The sequence below is a fragment of the Heteronotia binoei genome, chromosome 16 (assembly GCF_032191835.1).
Source record: "Heteronotia binoei isolate CCM8104 ecotype False Entrance Well chromosome 16, APGP_CSIRO_Hbin_v1, whole genome shotgun sequence".
Taxonomy (NCBI): domain Eukaryota; kingdom Metazoa; phylum Chordata; class Lepidosauria; order Squamata; family Gekkonidae; genus Heteronotia; species Heteronotia binoei.
In genome coordinates, this window is record NC_083238.1 from 54,177,643 (window position 1) to 54,192,406 (window position 14,764).

Below are 14,764 nucleotides of genomic sequence, written 5' to 3' on the forward strand. Positions count from 1 at the left end.
CCTTCCTTCCTTCCTTCCTTCCTTCCTTCCTTCCTTCCTTCCTTCCCAGCTTTCAAACAGCTGATGCTTATATCTTACAACTCTCAAACATCTGACATTTATTCTGTGTGGCTCTTACATTAAGCAGGTTTGGCCACCCCGATGTAGAAATTATTTCCGATTCTGAAATAACTGAGCATGAATGTACTGGATTGTAGCTTTAATTGTTTTTGTGCTACTGGGCTGCTGAATATTACCATCGCGTTTGATGGTATTCAGATGTTTGACGTTGAAGGTACTCCTAGTTTTGATGAATATTTCAGAAGGGAATGGCCATGTTGGTCTTCAGTTGAAGAGCTCAATTGAAGCCCAGTAGATTGGAGTTGACAAAGAGAACTTTTTCTCCCTCTCCCCAAATACTAGAACTCGAGGGCATCCAATGCAGCTGATGGGCAGTGTTGTTGTTGTTCAGTTGCACAGTCGAGTCCGACTCTTTGCGACCCCCTGGACCAAGTCACACCAGGCCCTCCTGTTTTTCACCATCCTCCAAGCTCTGCTCAAATTCATGTTTGTTACATCAGGAACGCTGTCCAGCCATCTCCTCTTTTGCCGCCCCCTTCTTCTTTTGCCTTCTGTCTTTCCCAGCATCAGGGTCTTCTCCAGTGAGGGCTCCCTTCTCATTGGGTGGCCAAAGTATTGGAGCTTCAGCTTCAGCATCTGGCTTTCCAGGGAACAGACAGGGTTGATTTCCCTTAGGACCGACTGATTTGATCTTCTTGCAGTCCAAGGGACTCTCAAGATTCTTCTCCAGCTAATGGGCAGGAGGTTCAGACAAAAGGTCTAATAACTCTATTTGACACAAAATAGGAGCCAATTGCACCTTTAAGACCAATGTAGTTTTATTCAGAACGTAAGCTTTTGTGTGCATGCCCACTTCTTCAGACGAGGAATGAGGTACAGTACGCAGAACCACATGTCGCTGGTGGAGTTTGGAACGCCAAGTGGTACAAAGTTAAAAACCAATAGCAGAATAGTAGAATTAACAAATTCAGAAAACCTTTGATCTGGGTTGCATTAGCGTGGGAAACCATAAAACAGTAACATGTCAGAATGTGAGAATGCCTGTTAATTATTCTATTGCTAATAAACCTGGGTCAAAAAGAAGGCATTTCTTTCCCAGAAGTTTTTCCTGTCCAACTAATTTCCCTTTTAACATGTAACATAAATATATACATCGTTTTAGTTTGCCATTAGGAAAAAAATACAATGAAATGTAATGGAAGATGGGTTTAGTATATGTAATGAGATAAACAGCCAATATCCCTTGTTTGAGTATGTCAGTTATTCTGATACACTATCGTAAAAGAGAAATACATTGGAATACTGTGGATATATTGCCATACTTGGTGGAAGTGAGTTTAGCATCTGTAATGAGATTAAAAAAAAAAATCTCTGTTCAGTCCTGATGTTTTGTTTTTTTTATCTGATGTTCTGAACAAAACTACGTTGGTCTTAAAGGTGCAATTGACTCCTATTTTGTTCTACTACCTCAGACCAACACGGCTGCCGATTTGGATCTATCCATTTGACACAGGGAGTTGTTAGACTGTGGAATTCGCTGCCAGAGGATTTTGTGATGGCCACAGGAATAAGCAGCTTTCAGAGGGGATCAGATAGATCCATAGGGAAGTCTGTCAACAGCAACTAGCCGTGGTGACTTTGGGGGAGCTCCACATTCAGAGGCAGAAATCCTCCTGATTCCCAGAGCCAGGAGGCAACATTAAGGAAAAGCCTCGGCCTCTATGCCCCGTTGTTGGCTGTCCAGAGGAACTGGTTGGCTGCTGTTTGAGAGACAGGATGCTGGACTAGATGGGTATGCAAACGAGCAGTGTGCTAACTGCGGCTTAATTCAAGTTGCCTCTGTCATGTTTCTGCAGGTACGACTGTCACAGTGCTGAAGCTGTTCAAGAATCTCCCTGTGAGAAAGCAGTTTTATTCAACGGATAAAAAACGCAAAGAAGAAATTAAAAAGATTCAAAATCTTCTGATGGCCTATGGCATCGTGAAACCAGAACTGAGGTTAACATTGAGACATAATACGGTAACCAATTATCTGGCCTTCAGAATTCCTTACACTGCTGTTTTGATCGCGAGCGTTTAATCCAGATTGGCCAGAAATTTAGGTTTTGATAGGGTTTTTTCACATTTGCAGGGCTTTTTTTGGTAGCAAGAACTCCATTGCATATTAGGCCACACACCCCTGATGTAGCCAATCCTCCAAGAGCTTACAAGACTCTTTTTTGTATTTGAGTCTGTCAATACAAAGAACATTATTCTGATACACTATTGTAAAAGAGAAATACATTGGAATACAATGCGTATATAGCTATACCTGGTGAAAGTAGGTTTAGTATATGTAATGAGGTAAAAAACCAATGTCCCTGTTCAGTCATGTAAAAAAGGTAAATGTAGTCCCCTGTGCAAGCACCAGTTGTTTCTGACTCTGGAGTGACATTGCTTTCACAATGTTTTCTCGGCAGACTTTTTACGGGGTGGTTTGCCATTGCCTTCCCCAGTCATCTACACTTCCCCCCCCCCCCCCCAGCAAGCTGGGTACTCATTTTACTGACCTCGGAAGGATGGAAGGCTGAGTCAACCTGGAGCCGGCTACCTGAACCCAGCTTCCGCCAGGATCGAACTCAGGTCGTTAGCAGAATTTAGGACTGCAATACTGCAGTTTTACCACTTTGCGCCAAAGGACTCTTATTCATGTAACACACATATAAACATCATTCTAGTTTGCCATTAGAAAAAAAAAAGAATACATTAGAATACAGTGGAAGATGGGTTAGTATCTGTAATGAGATAAACAGCCAACATCCCTTATTTGTGTATGTTGATACAAAAAACATTATTCTGATACACTATCCTGAAAGAGAAATACATTGGAATACTGTGGCCTTTCAGCAAGCCATTTTTTCAAAATGTCAGCCTTAAGATATTTCAACACAAGAGGTCGCTCATTCACTACAGCAGTGATGTGAACCTTGCAGAACAGCCAACCAGAATCCATAGGCCATTTTGACTAAAAAAAAAATGTTCCCTGCAGTTATTACTTGTCTGAACTGATATGAGAAAGAGGGTGTCATTTTTTGGTGTGTGTGGGGGGGGAGTGTTAAACACTTGACGTGTTAAAGTAAATTCAGACTAACACTGTCATTTAATTCCATTGCACTCTTTTGGGTCCTGCCCAAAATCAGGCCTTTTCGTCTATTAAACGCCTTTTGCAGAATAAGAATTTTGTTGTCAGTGGGGGCCAGTAGCAGCTGGTATTGCGGACAGCGCTGAGGTTGAATTCTGGACAGAAAAGATACAATGATGAGGATCTCGTTCAAAGCGAAACAGAGAGAGTACTGTAGCTTTAAACCTGGTGTCCTTCCTATGGGTACAGGAAGATTTAAGTTAGCTCTAGGGTTGCCAAGTCCGATTCAAGAAATACCTGGGGTCTTTGGGGGTGGAGCCGGGAACAAGGTTATGACAAGCGCAATTGAACCCCAAACCGAGTTCTGGTCATCACATGTAAAGGAACCACACACCTTTTAAAAGCCTTCTCTCTACTTGGAAATAATGGATGATAGGGGCACCTTCTTTGGGGGCTCATAGAATTGGATCCCCCTGGCCCAATCTTTTTGAAACTTGGGGGATATTTTGCGGAGAGGCACTAGATGCTATGCTGAAAATTTGGTGCCTCTACTTCAAAAAACAGCCCCCCCCAGCAAAGCCCCAGATATCTGCAGATCAATTCTTCATTGGGAATCAGTCTCCATAGGGAATAACAGAGTGCCCAGCAGACATTCCTCCCCCCCCCCCCGCTTTCTGATAACCCTGAAACAGGAGGAGGGCCTCCAAACTGGGGGATCCTCTGTCCCCACTTGGGGATTAGTAAAACAAGAAAAACACTGTGTGACCCACCTGGGGATTGGCAGCCCTAGTTAGCTCGCAAGTGTCAGCTGGTCTTTTGGAAAACAGAGACGGGCCAGGAAGAGGTGGTGTAGCATACAGGTGACGAGAGGCAGTGCAGAAGAATAACACACAGTGAGGACGGTCTGATGAGATCAGAGGACAGGGAATAGGGACAGCGAAATGGCATTTTGGGGAGAGGGTTTCCTTGTCCTTTTGCCGGCTCTCTCATCACATCATCGCACTGCCGAGGATCCCCGGGACCCTAGGGTTAGGATTTCGGGGAGCCTGGCAGTCTATAGTGGGACGGGGGAGATGGAAAAAGATGTGCCAGAGCAGAATCCCACTGCGGATCCCAACACGAATGATCCCAGAAAGAAATTAAATGTTCACTCAAAGAACCACAACAACTACGTCAATGCCCAGGCCTTTTTTTTTTTTTTTAGCAGGAAATCCTTTGCATATTAGGCCACACCCTCCTGAGGTAGCCAGTCCTCCAAGAGCTGATAGTAGGCTCTGTATGAAGGGCCCTGTAAGCTCTTGGAGGATTGGCTACATCAGAGAGGTGTGGCCTAATATGCAAAGGAGTTCCTGCTACAAAAAAGGCCCCTGTCAATACCTCATGTTTATCTCTTTAGATTACTCTCTCTATTTCTCTCTGGATAAAAATATTGAAATAGGAAAGTCTGCCTCTGACTATTTAATAGTATTCAGGGATCATTTTGTAGAAAAATAGGTGATGGAGCTCATTAGCATAGCATATGCCACCCCCCCCACCAGCCAAAAGCAACCCGATGCAAGAAAGGAGAGCCCCAGGTGAGCGAGGCCTGCTTGGGCTGGCTAAAGATCCAGCCAGCTCAAGCAGGCCTCACTTTCCTGGGGCTCTCCTTGGCCACCACCCCCCCTCCACACACAGTCAAAAGGCCAGTAAGCCAAAAATCACATAAGTGGAGAAAGGATGTCATGGGATTCTCCAGGGGTTAATGAGGGCTGCTGGAGGCATAGCAAAGCCCCTGATGGTTGGCTGCCTGCCTGCTCTCCTAATCCAGGGATTTTTTATGCAGCTGCGCCTACTATTCAAGGGACAAGGTAGGTGGGAGGGAGGAGGGGGAACCCTCAGAAAGGTTCAGGAGCTGCTCTCCTGTGAGTTCCTGCTGAATTCAAGGCCTGATGGTACTCAAGATCAAGTGGCAGTAAGGGTGATTTTTATTACCTCCTGAAAACTGGAAAGTCTAGTAGGAACGTGGGTATTTGCAGGGCTTTTGTTGAGCAGGAACGCAGTTCCGGCTGGCTTAGTGTCAAGGGGGAGTGGCCTAACATGCAAATGAGTTCCCGCTGGGCTTTTTCGACATAAAAGTCCTGTGTGAAACAATGGTGACATCAGGGGTGCGTGACCTAATATGCAAATGAGTTCCTACTGGGCTGTTTCTACCAAAAAGTCCTGTGTGAAACAATGGCGATGACAGGGGGTGTGACCTAATATGCAAAAAAGTTCCTGCTAGGCTTTTTCTGCCAAAAAAAGCCTTGGGGGTTTGGATATCCTTTCCCCCACCCTTTCGCTAGTTTGTATTCTCTCTTCTCCCGCAAATGGCCATCACCTTGCTTCTTGAAGTTCTTGACTCTCCCCTCCAGGGTCCTACCGTAGGAAACAGCAGTTTTATTTGTTGAAGAGTTAGAGATGCAATCTGTTTTGCTAGCTTTCTGAATAATCAGTTCTACTCAATTCTTCCATGAGTTTGTTTCCAAAGAAAAACATGGAAACAGATGGAAATTTCCAGCTTCCATGACGGGGGTGTGGCCTAATATGCAAATGAGTTCCTCTGGGCTTTTTCTACAAAAGACCCCTGTGTAAAACAATGGTGATATCAGGGGGTGTGGCCTAATATGCAAATGAGTTCATGCTGGGCCTTTTCTACAAAAACCCCTGTGTGGAACACCGGTGACATCAGGGGTGTGGCCTAATATGCAAATGAGTTCCTGCTGCGCCTTTTCTTTTTTTAAAAAACCCCCTGTGAGCCAATAGTGCTGTCAGGGGTGTGTGGCCTAATATGCAAAGGAGTTCCTCCTGGGCTTTTTCTACAGAAACCCCTTGTGTGAAACAATGATGATTACAGGGGGTGTGGCCTAATATGCAAACGAGTTCCTGCTGGGCTTTTTCTACCAAAATAACCCTTGGGGGGTTGGATGTCCTTTCCCCCACCCTTTCGCTAGTTTGTTTTCTGTCTTCTCCCGCAAATGGCTGTCACCTTGCCTCTTGCAGTTCTTGACTCTCCCCGCCATTGCCCTACCACAGGAAACAGCAGTTTTATTTGTTGAAGAGTTAGAGATGCAATCTGTTTTGCTAGCTTTCTGAATAATCACTTCTACTCAGTTCTTCCATGAGTTTGTTCCCAAAGAAAAACATGGAAACAGATGGAAATTTCCAGCTCCCCCGAATAGGCAAGCTTGGAAGGTTGTTTCGGCTGGTAACATTTTGTTTGGGTTAGTAGTAAATAATGGGGTCGCTTGACACATCAGCTCTTTGATGGACTATTGCTATTTTGACAACTCGGGATTAGCTTGTGCCTCAGTCTTTTTTATGAAGGTTTCTCCTGCCAAGACATTCTTTGAATACTGATAATGTTGATACTCCTGCCAGTATGGTTACGTTAGAAAGAGGTATTTTTCCTCTTTCGTCACTGCGTTCCTTGAAAGCAAACAGAATAATGAGACGATCGAATGGGAGAGAAGTTACTGGGGTATTTAATTAAATTTATTTCATGTTGACATTTCCAAGGGCGGCGAAAGTTTGAAGGTTCGTTTCTTGTGTTTTGAAGAACATTGCGGTTCCTAGCTTGACATATCATATTCTAGCCACCTGGAAACGTAAGCTAGTTTTTACTCTGTAAAGAAATCTGCTTCTTGGAAGCTGAGCTCCTTCTCGGGTGCTTAGGAAAAGCCACTTTGGATTCTTTGCTATTTAAAAACCTTCTGCGCCTCTTCCGAAAAGTACACAGGAGACCATAAGAAAGAGCCCTGCTGGATCAGACCAATGGTCCATCTAATCCAGCATCTTGTCTCACACAGTGGCCAACCACTTCCTGTGGACAGCCAACAACTTCCCTTGATGTTGCCTCCTGGCTCTGGGATCCAGAGGATGAGTGCCTCTGAATGTGGAGAGCCAGTTTGGTGTAGTAGTTAAGTGTGCGGACTATAATCTGGGAGAATGGGGTTTGATTCCCCACTCCTCCACTTGCAGCTGCTGGAATGGCCTTGGGTCAGCCAGAGCTCTGGCAGAGGTTGTCCTTGAAAGGGCAGCTGCTGGGAGAGCTCTTTCAACCCTACCCACCTCACAGGGTGTCCGTTGTGGGGGAGGAAGGTAAAGGAGATTGTGAGCCGCTCTGAGACTCTTCGGAGTGGAGGCGGGAAATAAATCCAATATCTTCATCTACCTCACAGGGTGTCTGTTGTGGGGGGGGAAGGTAAAGGAGATTGTGAGCCGCTCTGAGACTCTTCGGAGTGGAGGGTGGGATATAAATCCAATTTCTTCTTCCCCTCAGTCACCATGGCTAGGAGCTACTGATGAACATCTTCCAGGGACCCATCTAATCCTCTTTTAAAGTTTATTCCTGTGGCTATTAGCACATCCTCTGGAACGAATTCCACATTTTAATCGCTCTTTGAGTAAAACAGTATTTCCGCTTGTCCATCCTGAGCTAACTGCCCGTCAGCTTCATTGGATGCCCTCAAATTCTAGTATTTTGGGAGAGGGAGAAAAAGTACTCTCTCCACCCCAAGGGTGGAATTCTAGCAGGAGCTCCTTTGCATATTAGGCCACACACCCCTGAGGTAACCAATTTTCCAGTTTGGTGTAGTGGTTAAGTGTGCAGACTCTTATCTGGGAGAACCGGGTTTGATTCCCCACTTGCACCTGCTAGCATGGCCTTGGGTCAGCCATAACTCTGGCAGAGGTTGTCCTTGAAAGGGCAGCTTCTGTCAGAGCTCTCTCAGCCCCACCCACCTCACAGGGTGTCTGTTGTGGGGGAGGAAGGTAAAGGCGATTGTGAGCTGCTCTGAGACTCTTCGGAGTGGAGGGCGGGATATAAATCCAATATCATCATCATCTTCTTCTTCTTCTTCCAAGAGCTTACAAAAAAGAGCCTCGTAAGCTGGAGGCTAAAAATCTGTGAGCTAGCTCACACTAGCTCAGCTTAGAGGGAACACTGCAGCTGATCTCCAGATGCCAGAAATCAGCTGGGGGGAAACGGCTGCTTTGGAGGAGGGACGTTATGGAATTATACCATGCTGAAGCTCCTCCCCTCTCTAAGCCCTGCCTTCCCCAAAGCTCCACCCCCAAATCTCTAGATATTTCTCAAGCAAGAGTTGGCACCAGGGTGGATTTGATTTAAATCAAATTGGATTTGATATTAAATCAAATTGATTTAAATCACTAGTTAGTAAGACTTGATTTAAATCATAGTTTTCTACATAAAGGCTCATTTTTGCTGGTATAACCTCAATATTCACAATTAGATGAGGATTTCATTTTTAGAATAACAACTGTTCATATTAGTTTTACAGTTATATAAAAATATTGATTTTTAATACTATTAGAAATACATTAAAAGGTAAAGGTAGTCCCCTGTGCAAGCACCAGTCGTTTCCGACTCTGGGGTGACGTTGTTTTCACAACGTTTTCACGGCGGACTTTTTGCGGGGTGGTTTGCCATTGCCTTCCCCAGTTATCTACACTTTCCCCCCAGCAAGCTGGGGACTCATTTGATTCACCTCGGAAAGATGGAAGGCTGAGTCAACCTGAGCCGGCTACCTGAACCAGCTTCCGCTGGGATCAAACTCAGGTCGTGAGCAGAGTTTAGGACTGCAGTACTGCAGCTTTACCACTCTGCGCCACGGGGCTCTTCAGAAGCACATTATAGTTAGGTAATTGTGAAATTATTGTGAGGTGAATTATCTCCAGTTTAATAGATTAATCATTCATATTTGGACAACTTTTCTGCTGTACTTTATTGGAAGAAGAAAAATAATCATTACCTTAATAATAATAATTTAAATCGTTTTATTCAAATAAAACAATAACATTACAGCATATGTTTGCTTAAACGTCCATGTTTGTTAACTGATGTGGTTAAACAAAATATATATATTTTAAAAAACTTAAGCTGTTAGCCCAGCCTACACACTTAAATACTGTCCTCTTTAGCTCACTTGTCATCTTCATCTTCGTTCATAATCTGGAAAAGAAAAACCAAGCTTTCCTGCTTTTGGCACACTTGCTCATGCCCCATATTAATGTGAACAGAGCATCTTGGAACCAGGGTTTGTTTGTTTTTGGGAGCAGGAACCCCTTTGCAGCCCCCTGATGTAGCCAATCCTTCTGGAGCTCACAATAGACCTTGTAAGAAGAGCCCTGTAAACTCTTGGAGGATTGGCCTAATATGCAAAAGAGTTCCTGCTACAAAAGAAGCCCTGCTTGGGACACATGGCGTGGTGTGTGAAGAAATTAGGTTGGGATTTCTGAAGAAGATGATGATATTGGCTTTATATGGTGAGGTGAGGGCCCTGCGGGATCTTACTCAGTTCCGCAGGGCCTGTAAGACAAGCCTCTTCCGGCTAGCCTACGCCTGACTAGATTAATGTAGCTTATCAGATTTTAGTGAAATATACGGTATAGTTTTAATGTTAAGATTTTAAGGTTTTTAAATGCTTTGACTTTTTAATTGTAATAATTTTGCACTTTGTTTATTGTTTTATCGTTTGGTGTGAGCCGCCCTGAGCCATTTTATGGGAAGGGCGGGATATAAGTCATAGAATAAAATAAATAAATAAATAAATAAATAAATAAATAAATAAATATCCCGCCCTCCACTCCGAAGAGTCTCAGAGCGGCTCACAATCTCCTTTACCCTCCTTCCCCACAACAGACACCCTGTGAGGTAGATGAAGATATTGGATTTATATCCCGCCCTCCACTCCAAAGAGTCTCAGAGTGGCTCACAATCTCCTTTCCCTTCCTCCCCCACAACAGACACCCTGTGAGGTAGATGAAGATTTTGGATTTATATCCCGCCCTCCACTCCGAAGAGTCTCAGAGCGGCTCACAATCTCCTTTATCTTCCTCCCCCACAACAGACACCCTGTGAGGGGGGTGGGGCTGGAGAAGGCTCTCACAGCAGCTGCCTTTTCAAGGACAACCTCTGTCAGAGCTATGGCTGACCCAAGGCCATGCTAGCAGGTGCAAGTGGAGGAGTGGGGAATCAAACCCGGTTCTCCCAGATAAGAGTCTGCACACTTAACCAATACACCGAACCAAGTGGGTGTAGCATGGAGAACATGGGAGTGGCCCTTTCTTTCCATTTTCAGCCATCGTTTCTGCCTCAAAATTGCTCTGCGTGGGTCCGTGCTGAGGCAGTAGTCCTGGGGAGAGTGTGTGTTGTGCAAGGGAGAATGTGCCTACTCGTGTGAAAAAGGAGAGAGGGAGCGCTTGTCGAGGAGAACCAGAAAATGGCTTATTATTAGTAGGGCAGTGAGAGATGGGCACCTGTCTATGAGAAAACCACTTACTTCAAATATTGAACAGCTGAGCGATGGTAACAACTCCCCCCCCCCCTTACCAACAGGTTGAGTTTGAACTGCTGACCTAAAGGTGAAGTGGCTTGTCTCCTATTACCGAGGGCTAGTTTCTCATCCATCACACTTTTGCAAATGACAGCGGCAGCGTAGATGGCAGAAATGTTTTATCAGCTGCTGGTGCACGGGGCGTTCTTTGCAATACCTGTTGAAACGCTTGTCTTCAGGTCTCAGAGTGGCAGATTCGCACAGTACCGGGAACGCGCGGATCGGTTTCCACTCCCACCCCCGACCCCTGTAGAATCAGGGCTTAAGAGCTTTGCAGGGACTGGTTTGTTTACTGTTTGCTTTGCCCAGCGATGGGAAGGAATTGCCACTGCGTTTACCGTTTCGCCTTTTATTACTTGCTACCTCTCAATCTCAGTGGTTAGGACGGATAAAAGGAAGTCCTTCACCCAAAGGGTGATTAACGCATGGAATTCACTGCTACAGGAGGTGGTGGCAGCTACAAGCATAGCCAGCTTCAAGAGGGGATTGGATAAGCATCTGGAGCAGAGGTCCATCAGTGGCTGTCAGCCACAGCGTATTGTTGGAACTCTCTGTCTGGGGTAGTGATGCTCTGTATTCTTGGTGCTTGGGGGTGGGGGGACAACAGTGGGAGGGCTTCTAGCGTCCTGGCCCCACTGGTGGACCTCCTGATCACAGAATTATAGAGTTGGAAGGGACCTCTAGGGTCATCTAGTCCAACCCCCTGCACAATGCAGGAAATTCACAAACACCTCCCCCTACATTCACAGGATCTTCATCGCTGTCAGATGGCCATCTAGCCTCTGTTGAAAAACCTCCAAGGAAGGAGAGCCCACCACCTCCCAAGGAAGCCTGTTCCACCGAGGAATCGTTCTAATGGTCAGGAAGTTCTTCCTAATGTTGAACCGGAAACTCTTTTGATTTAATTTCAACCCATTGGTTCTGGTCCTACCTTCTGGGGCCACAGAAAACAAGGGATGGCATCTGGGTTTTTTTTTTTTTTTTGCCACTGTGTGACACAGAGTGTTGGACTGGATGGGCCATTGGCCAGATCCAACATGGCTTCTCTTGTTCTTATGTTTGGGGCAGTGATGTTCTGTATTCTTGGTGCTGGGGTGGGCAACAGTGGGAGGGCTTCTGGTGTCCTGGCCCTACTGATGGACCTCCTAATGGCACCTGGGTTTTTTTTGCCACTGTGTGACACAGAGTGTTGGACTGGAGGGGCCATTGGCCTCTGATGTTCTTATGGATGGGACAGTGATGTTCTGTATTCTTGGTGTTTGGCGACAGGGCAACAGTGGGAGGGCCTCTAGTTTCCTGACCCCACTGATGGACCTCCTGATGGCACCTGGTTTTTTTGGCCACTGTGTGACACAGAGTGTTGGACTGGAGGGGCCATTGGCCTGATCCAACATGTCTTCTCTTATTTTCTAATGGTGTTTTTTTCAAAGATTCCAAGGGATAATGTTGGTAACTGGAGGGCTGGCTAGATTCGAATCCAGTAGCATTTTAGAGACCAATAAGGTATTTGAGGTATGGGCTCTTGAGGAGGAGGAGGAAAAGGAGGAGGAGATTGGATTTATACCCCGCCCTTTGCTAGCCAAAGGAGTCTCAGTGGCTTACAGCCTTGAGAGGACCTCTGGCTGGCCCAAGATCACATCAGCAGCTGGAAGTGCAGGAGTGGGGAATCAAACCCGGTTCTCCCAGATAAGAGGGTTACACTGGCAGTCAGATGCATCATTCATCGTTGGGGGTGCAGAATCCCTCTCCCCACCTTCCCTTTTTGGTCACCGCTCCAATGACAGCAGGGGAAAAAAAAATAAAATAAAGACCATCAGGCCCATGGGATAACATCACTTCCAGGAAATGACGTCGTGCCTCTCTAGGCGTCATACTTCCTAGAGAGGACTGGTGTCAGCTCCGGGTTTCCCCTAGAAATGATGTCATGCTGTCACTGACAGCCACCCCCTATGTTCCCCCCCTCCCTGACCCCCCTCTTGCTGTAGTCTCTTGATAAGAACTTTTTAAACTGCAAATGCATGAGGTTGTATTTTAAAATTCCGTGTTTCTGCTGTTAGCCACTGACAAACCAGAAAGACAACTTTTTAAATCCTTTCCCCCGGGGGTGGAATTCTAAGCAGGAGCTCCTTTGCATATTAGGCCACACCCCCTGATTGTAGCCAGTCCTCCAAGAGCTTACAAGGCTCTTTTTTGTAAGATCTTGAAAGATTGGCTACATCAGAGGGGGTGCAGCCTAATATGCAAAGGAGCTCCTGCTAGAATTCCACCCCTGCTTTCCCCCAACCTTTCCTTTAAGGAGTTCTGGGTGGCGCACGTACTTCCTCCTTCCGCCATTTTGTCCCTATGTCAACTCTGTGAGGGTGGGTTAAGCTTGAGAGGATCGCTGCCCGAATGGAGATTCGATTCCTGGATCTCCCCAGCCCACGTCTGAAACACTAATGCACCACTCTGGAGCTCCCGTTTGAAAAAGATCTGACTGTTTTTGTTTTTTAAGAAGATATTGGATTTATATCCCGCCCTCCACTCCGAAGAGTCTCAGAGCGGCTCACAATCTCCTTCCCCTTCCTCCTCCACAACAGACACCCTGTGAGGTAGATGAAGATACTGGATTTATATCCCGCCCTCCACTCCGAAGAGTCTCAGAGCGGCTCACAATCTCCTTTCCCTTCCTCCCCACAACAGACACCCTGTGAGGTGGATGGGGCTGGAGAGGGCTCTCACAGCAGCTGCCCGTTCAAGGACAACCTCTGCCAGAGCAATGGCTGACCCAAGGCCATTCCAGCAGCTGCAAGTGGAGGAGTGGGGAATCAAACCCGGTTCTCCCAGATAAGAGTCTGCACACTTAACCACTACACCAAACTGGCTCTCCAAAACGGAACACCATACTGATAGTTTTTGAGACGCAGCCCTTGCTTCCCGATTCCTCGTATTTCTCATCCTTGGAAATCCAAAGTGCTCTGCAAAGCTTTTGCCGGATCAGGCAATTCCTCCTGATAGGATTATTTTTCATAAGGCATTAGCTTTCAGCACTCCGCGTGGTTTCGTCTGCTTATAAACTTTTTAACAGAGGGGTCTAAAGTTAGAACCTTTACAGGGAAGGCCATCTGGCTGCCCTCACGCTGACGGTGCTTCCCCTCCCCCCTCAACATCTTTCCTTTGCTTCAGGGCCTGGATAAAATATGTGCAGATTCTAACCCCCCTCCACCCCCGGAAAGCATTATGAATTGAAGAGCTGGAACAGGGGTGGCCAAACTGTGGCTCGGGAGCCACATGTGGCTGTTTCACACATATTGTGTGGCTCTCGAAGGCCCCACTGCCTGTTGGCTGGCTTGGAGAAGGTAGATCATTTCTCCAAGTCAAGTTAAAAGTTGCTTTCTTTCCACCTCTCTGTCCCTCCCCCATCTTGTTTGCTTTCTTTCCACCTTTCTTCCCTCTGTCCCTATCTTGCGATTCTCAAACATAACCCACCGTGAAAACCAGCTTCTATTATTAAATTATACAAGGTCAACAAAAATAAATACAAATTCCACCGTCATAAATTACAAAACAACCATAACTTTTAGTCCTTAATAGAAAAGGAAACAATAGCACCAAGAGTCTTTCTTTTACCATAGGATGAAAAGAAAGACTCTTGGTGCTATTGTTTCCTTTTCTATTAAGGACTAAAAGTTATGGTTGTTTTGTAATTTATGATGGTGGAATTTGTATTTATTTTTGTTGACCTTGTATAGTTTAATAATAGAAGATTTGGAGTGGAGGGAGGGATATAAATACAAAATCATCATCATCATTCACTACTAGAACAAAGTTTGAGTGCAGGGACACCTTGAAGACCAACAAAGTTGAATTCTGGGTAGAAGCTTTGTGTGCATGCACAGCTCTTCAGATGCAGTGAATGCACAAACAATATATCTGAAGACGTGTGCATGCCCATGCCCACAAAAACCTATACCCAGGATTACCTTTTTGTCAGACTTCAGGGTGCCACTGGACTCAAACTTGGTTCTCTTGCTTCAGACCAGGGGCGGCCAAACTTGCTTAACAGAATAAATGTTAGATGTCTGAGAGCCGCAAGGCAGGAAGGCAGGCAGGCAAATAGATGGGGAAGGAGAGGAGGAAAGAAAGCAACTTAAACTTTAAATGCATTCTTCAAGCTTCTTGCTGGCTTGGCATGGAGAAGTGATCTGAAGAGCTATGCGGCGGTGGGGGC

At 45.7% G+C, this 14,764-nt stretch overlaps 1 protein-coding gene across 2 annotated transcripts in view; it reads left to right on the forward strand.

Moving 5' to 3' along the window:
* The window catches only part of PMS1 (PMS1 homolog 1, mismatch repair system component), a 72,558-nt gene that overhangs the window by 14,513 nt on the left and 43,281 nt on the right, over positions 1-14,764 (forward strand). For both annotated transcript variants that reach the window (XM_060257131.1, XM_060257132.1), the window contains exon 4: positions 1,917-2,080. In XM_060257131.1, the coding sequence (XP_060113114.1) occupies positions 1,917-2,080 (164 nt within the window). The remainder of the gene's footprint in view (positions 1-1,916; positions 2,081-14,764) is intronic.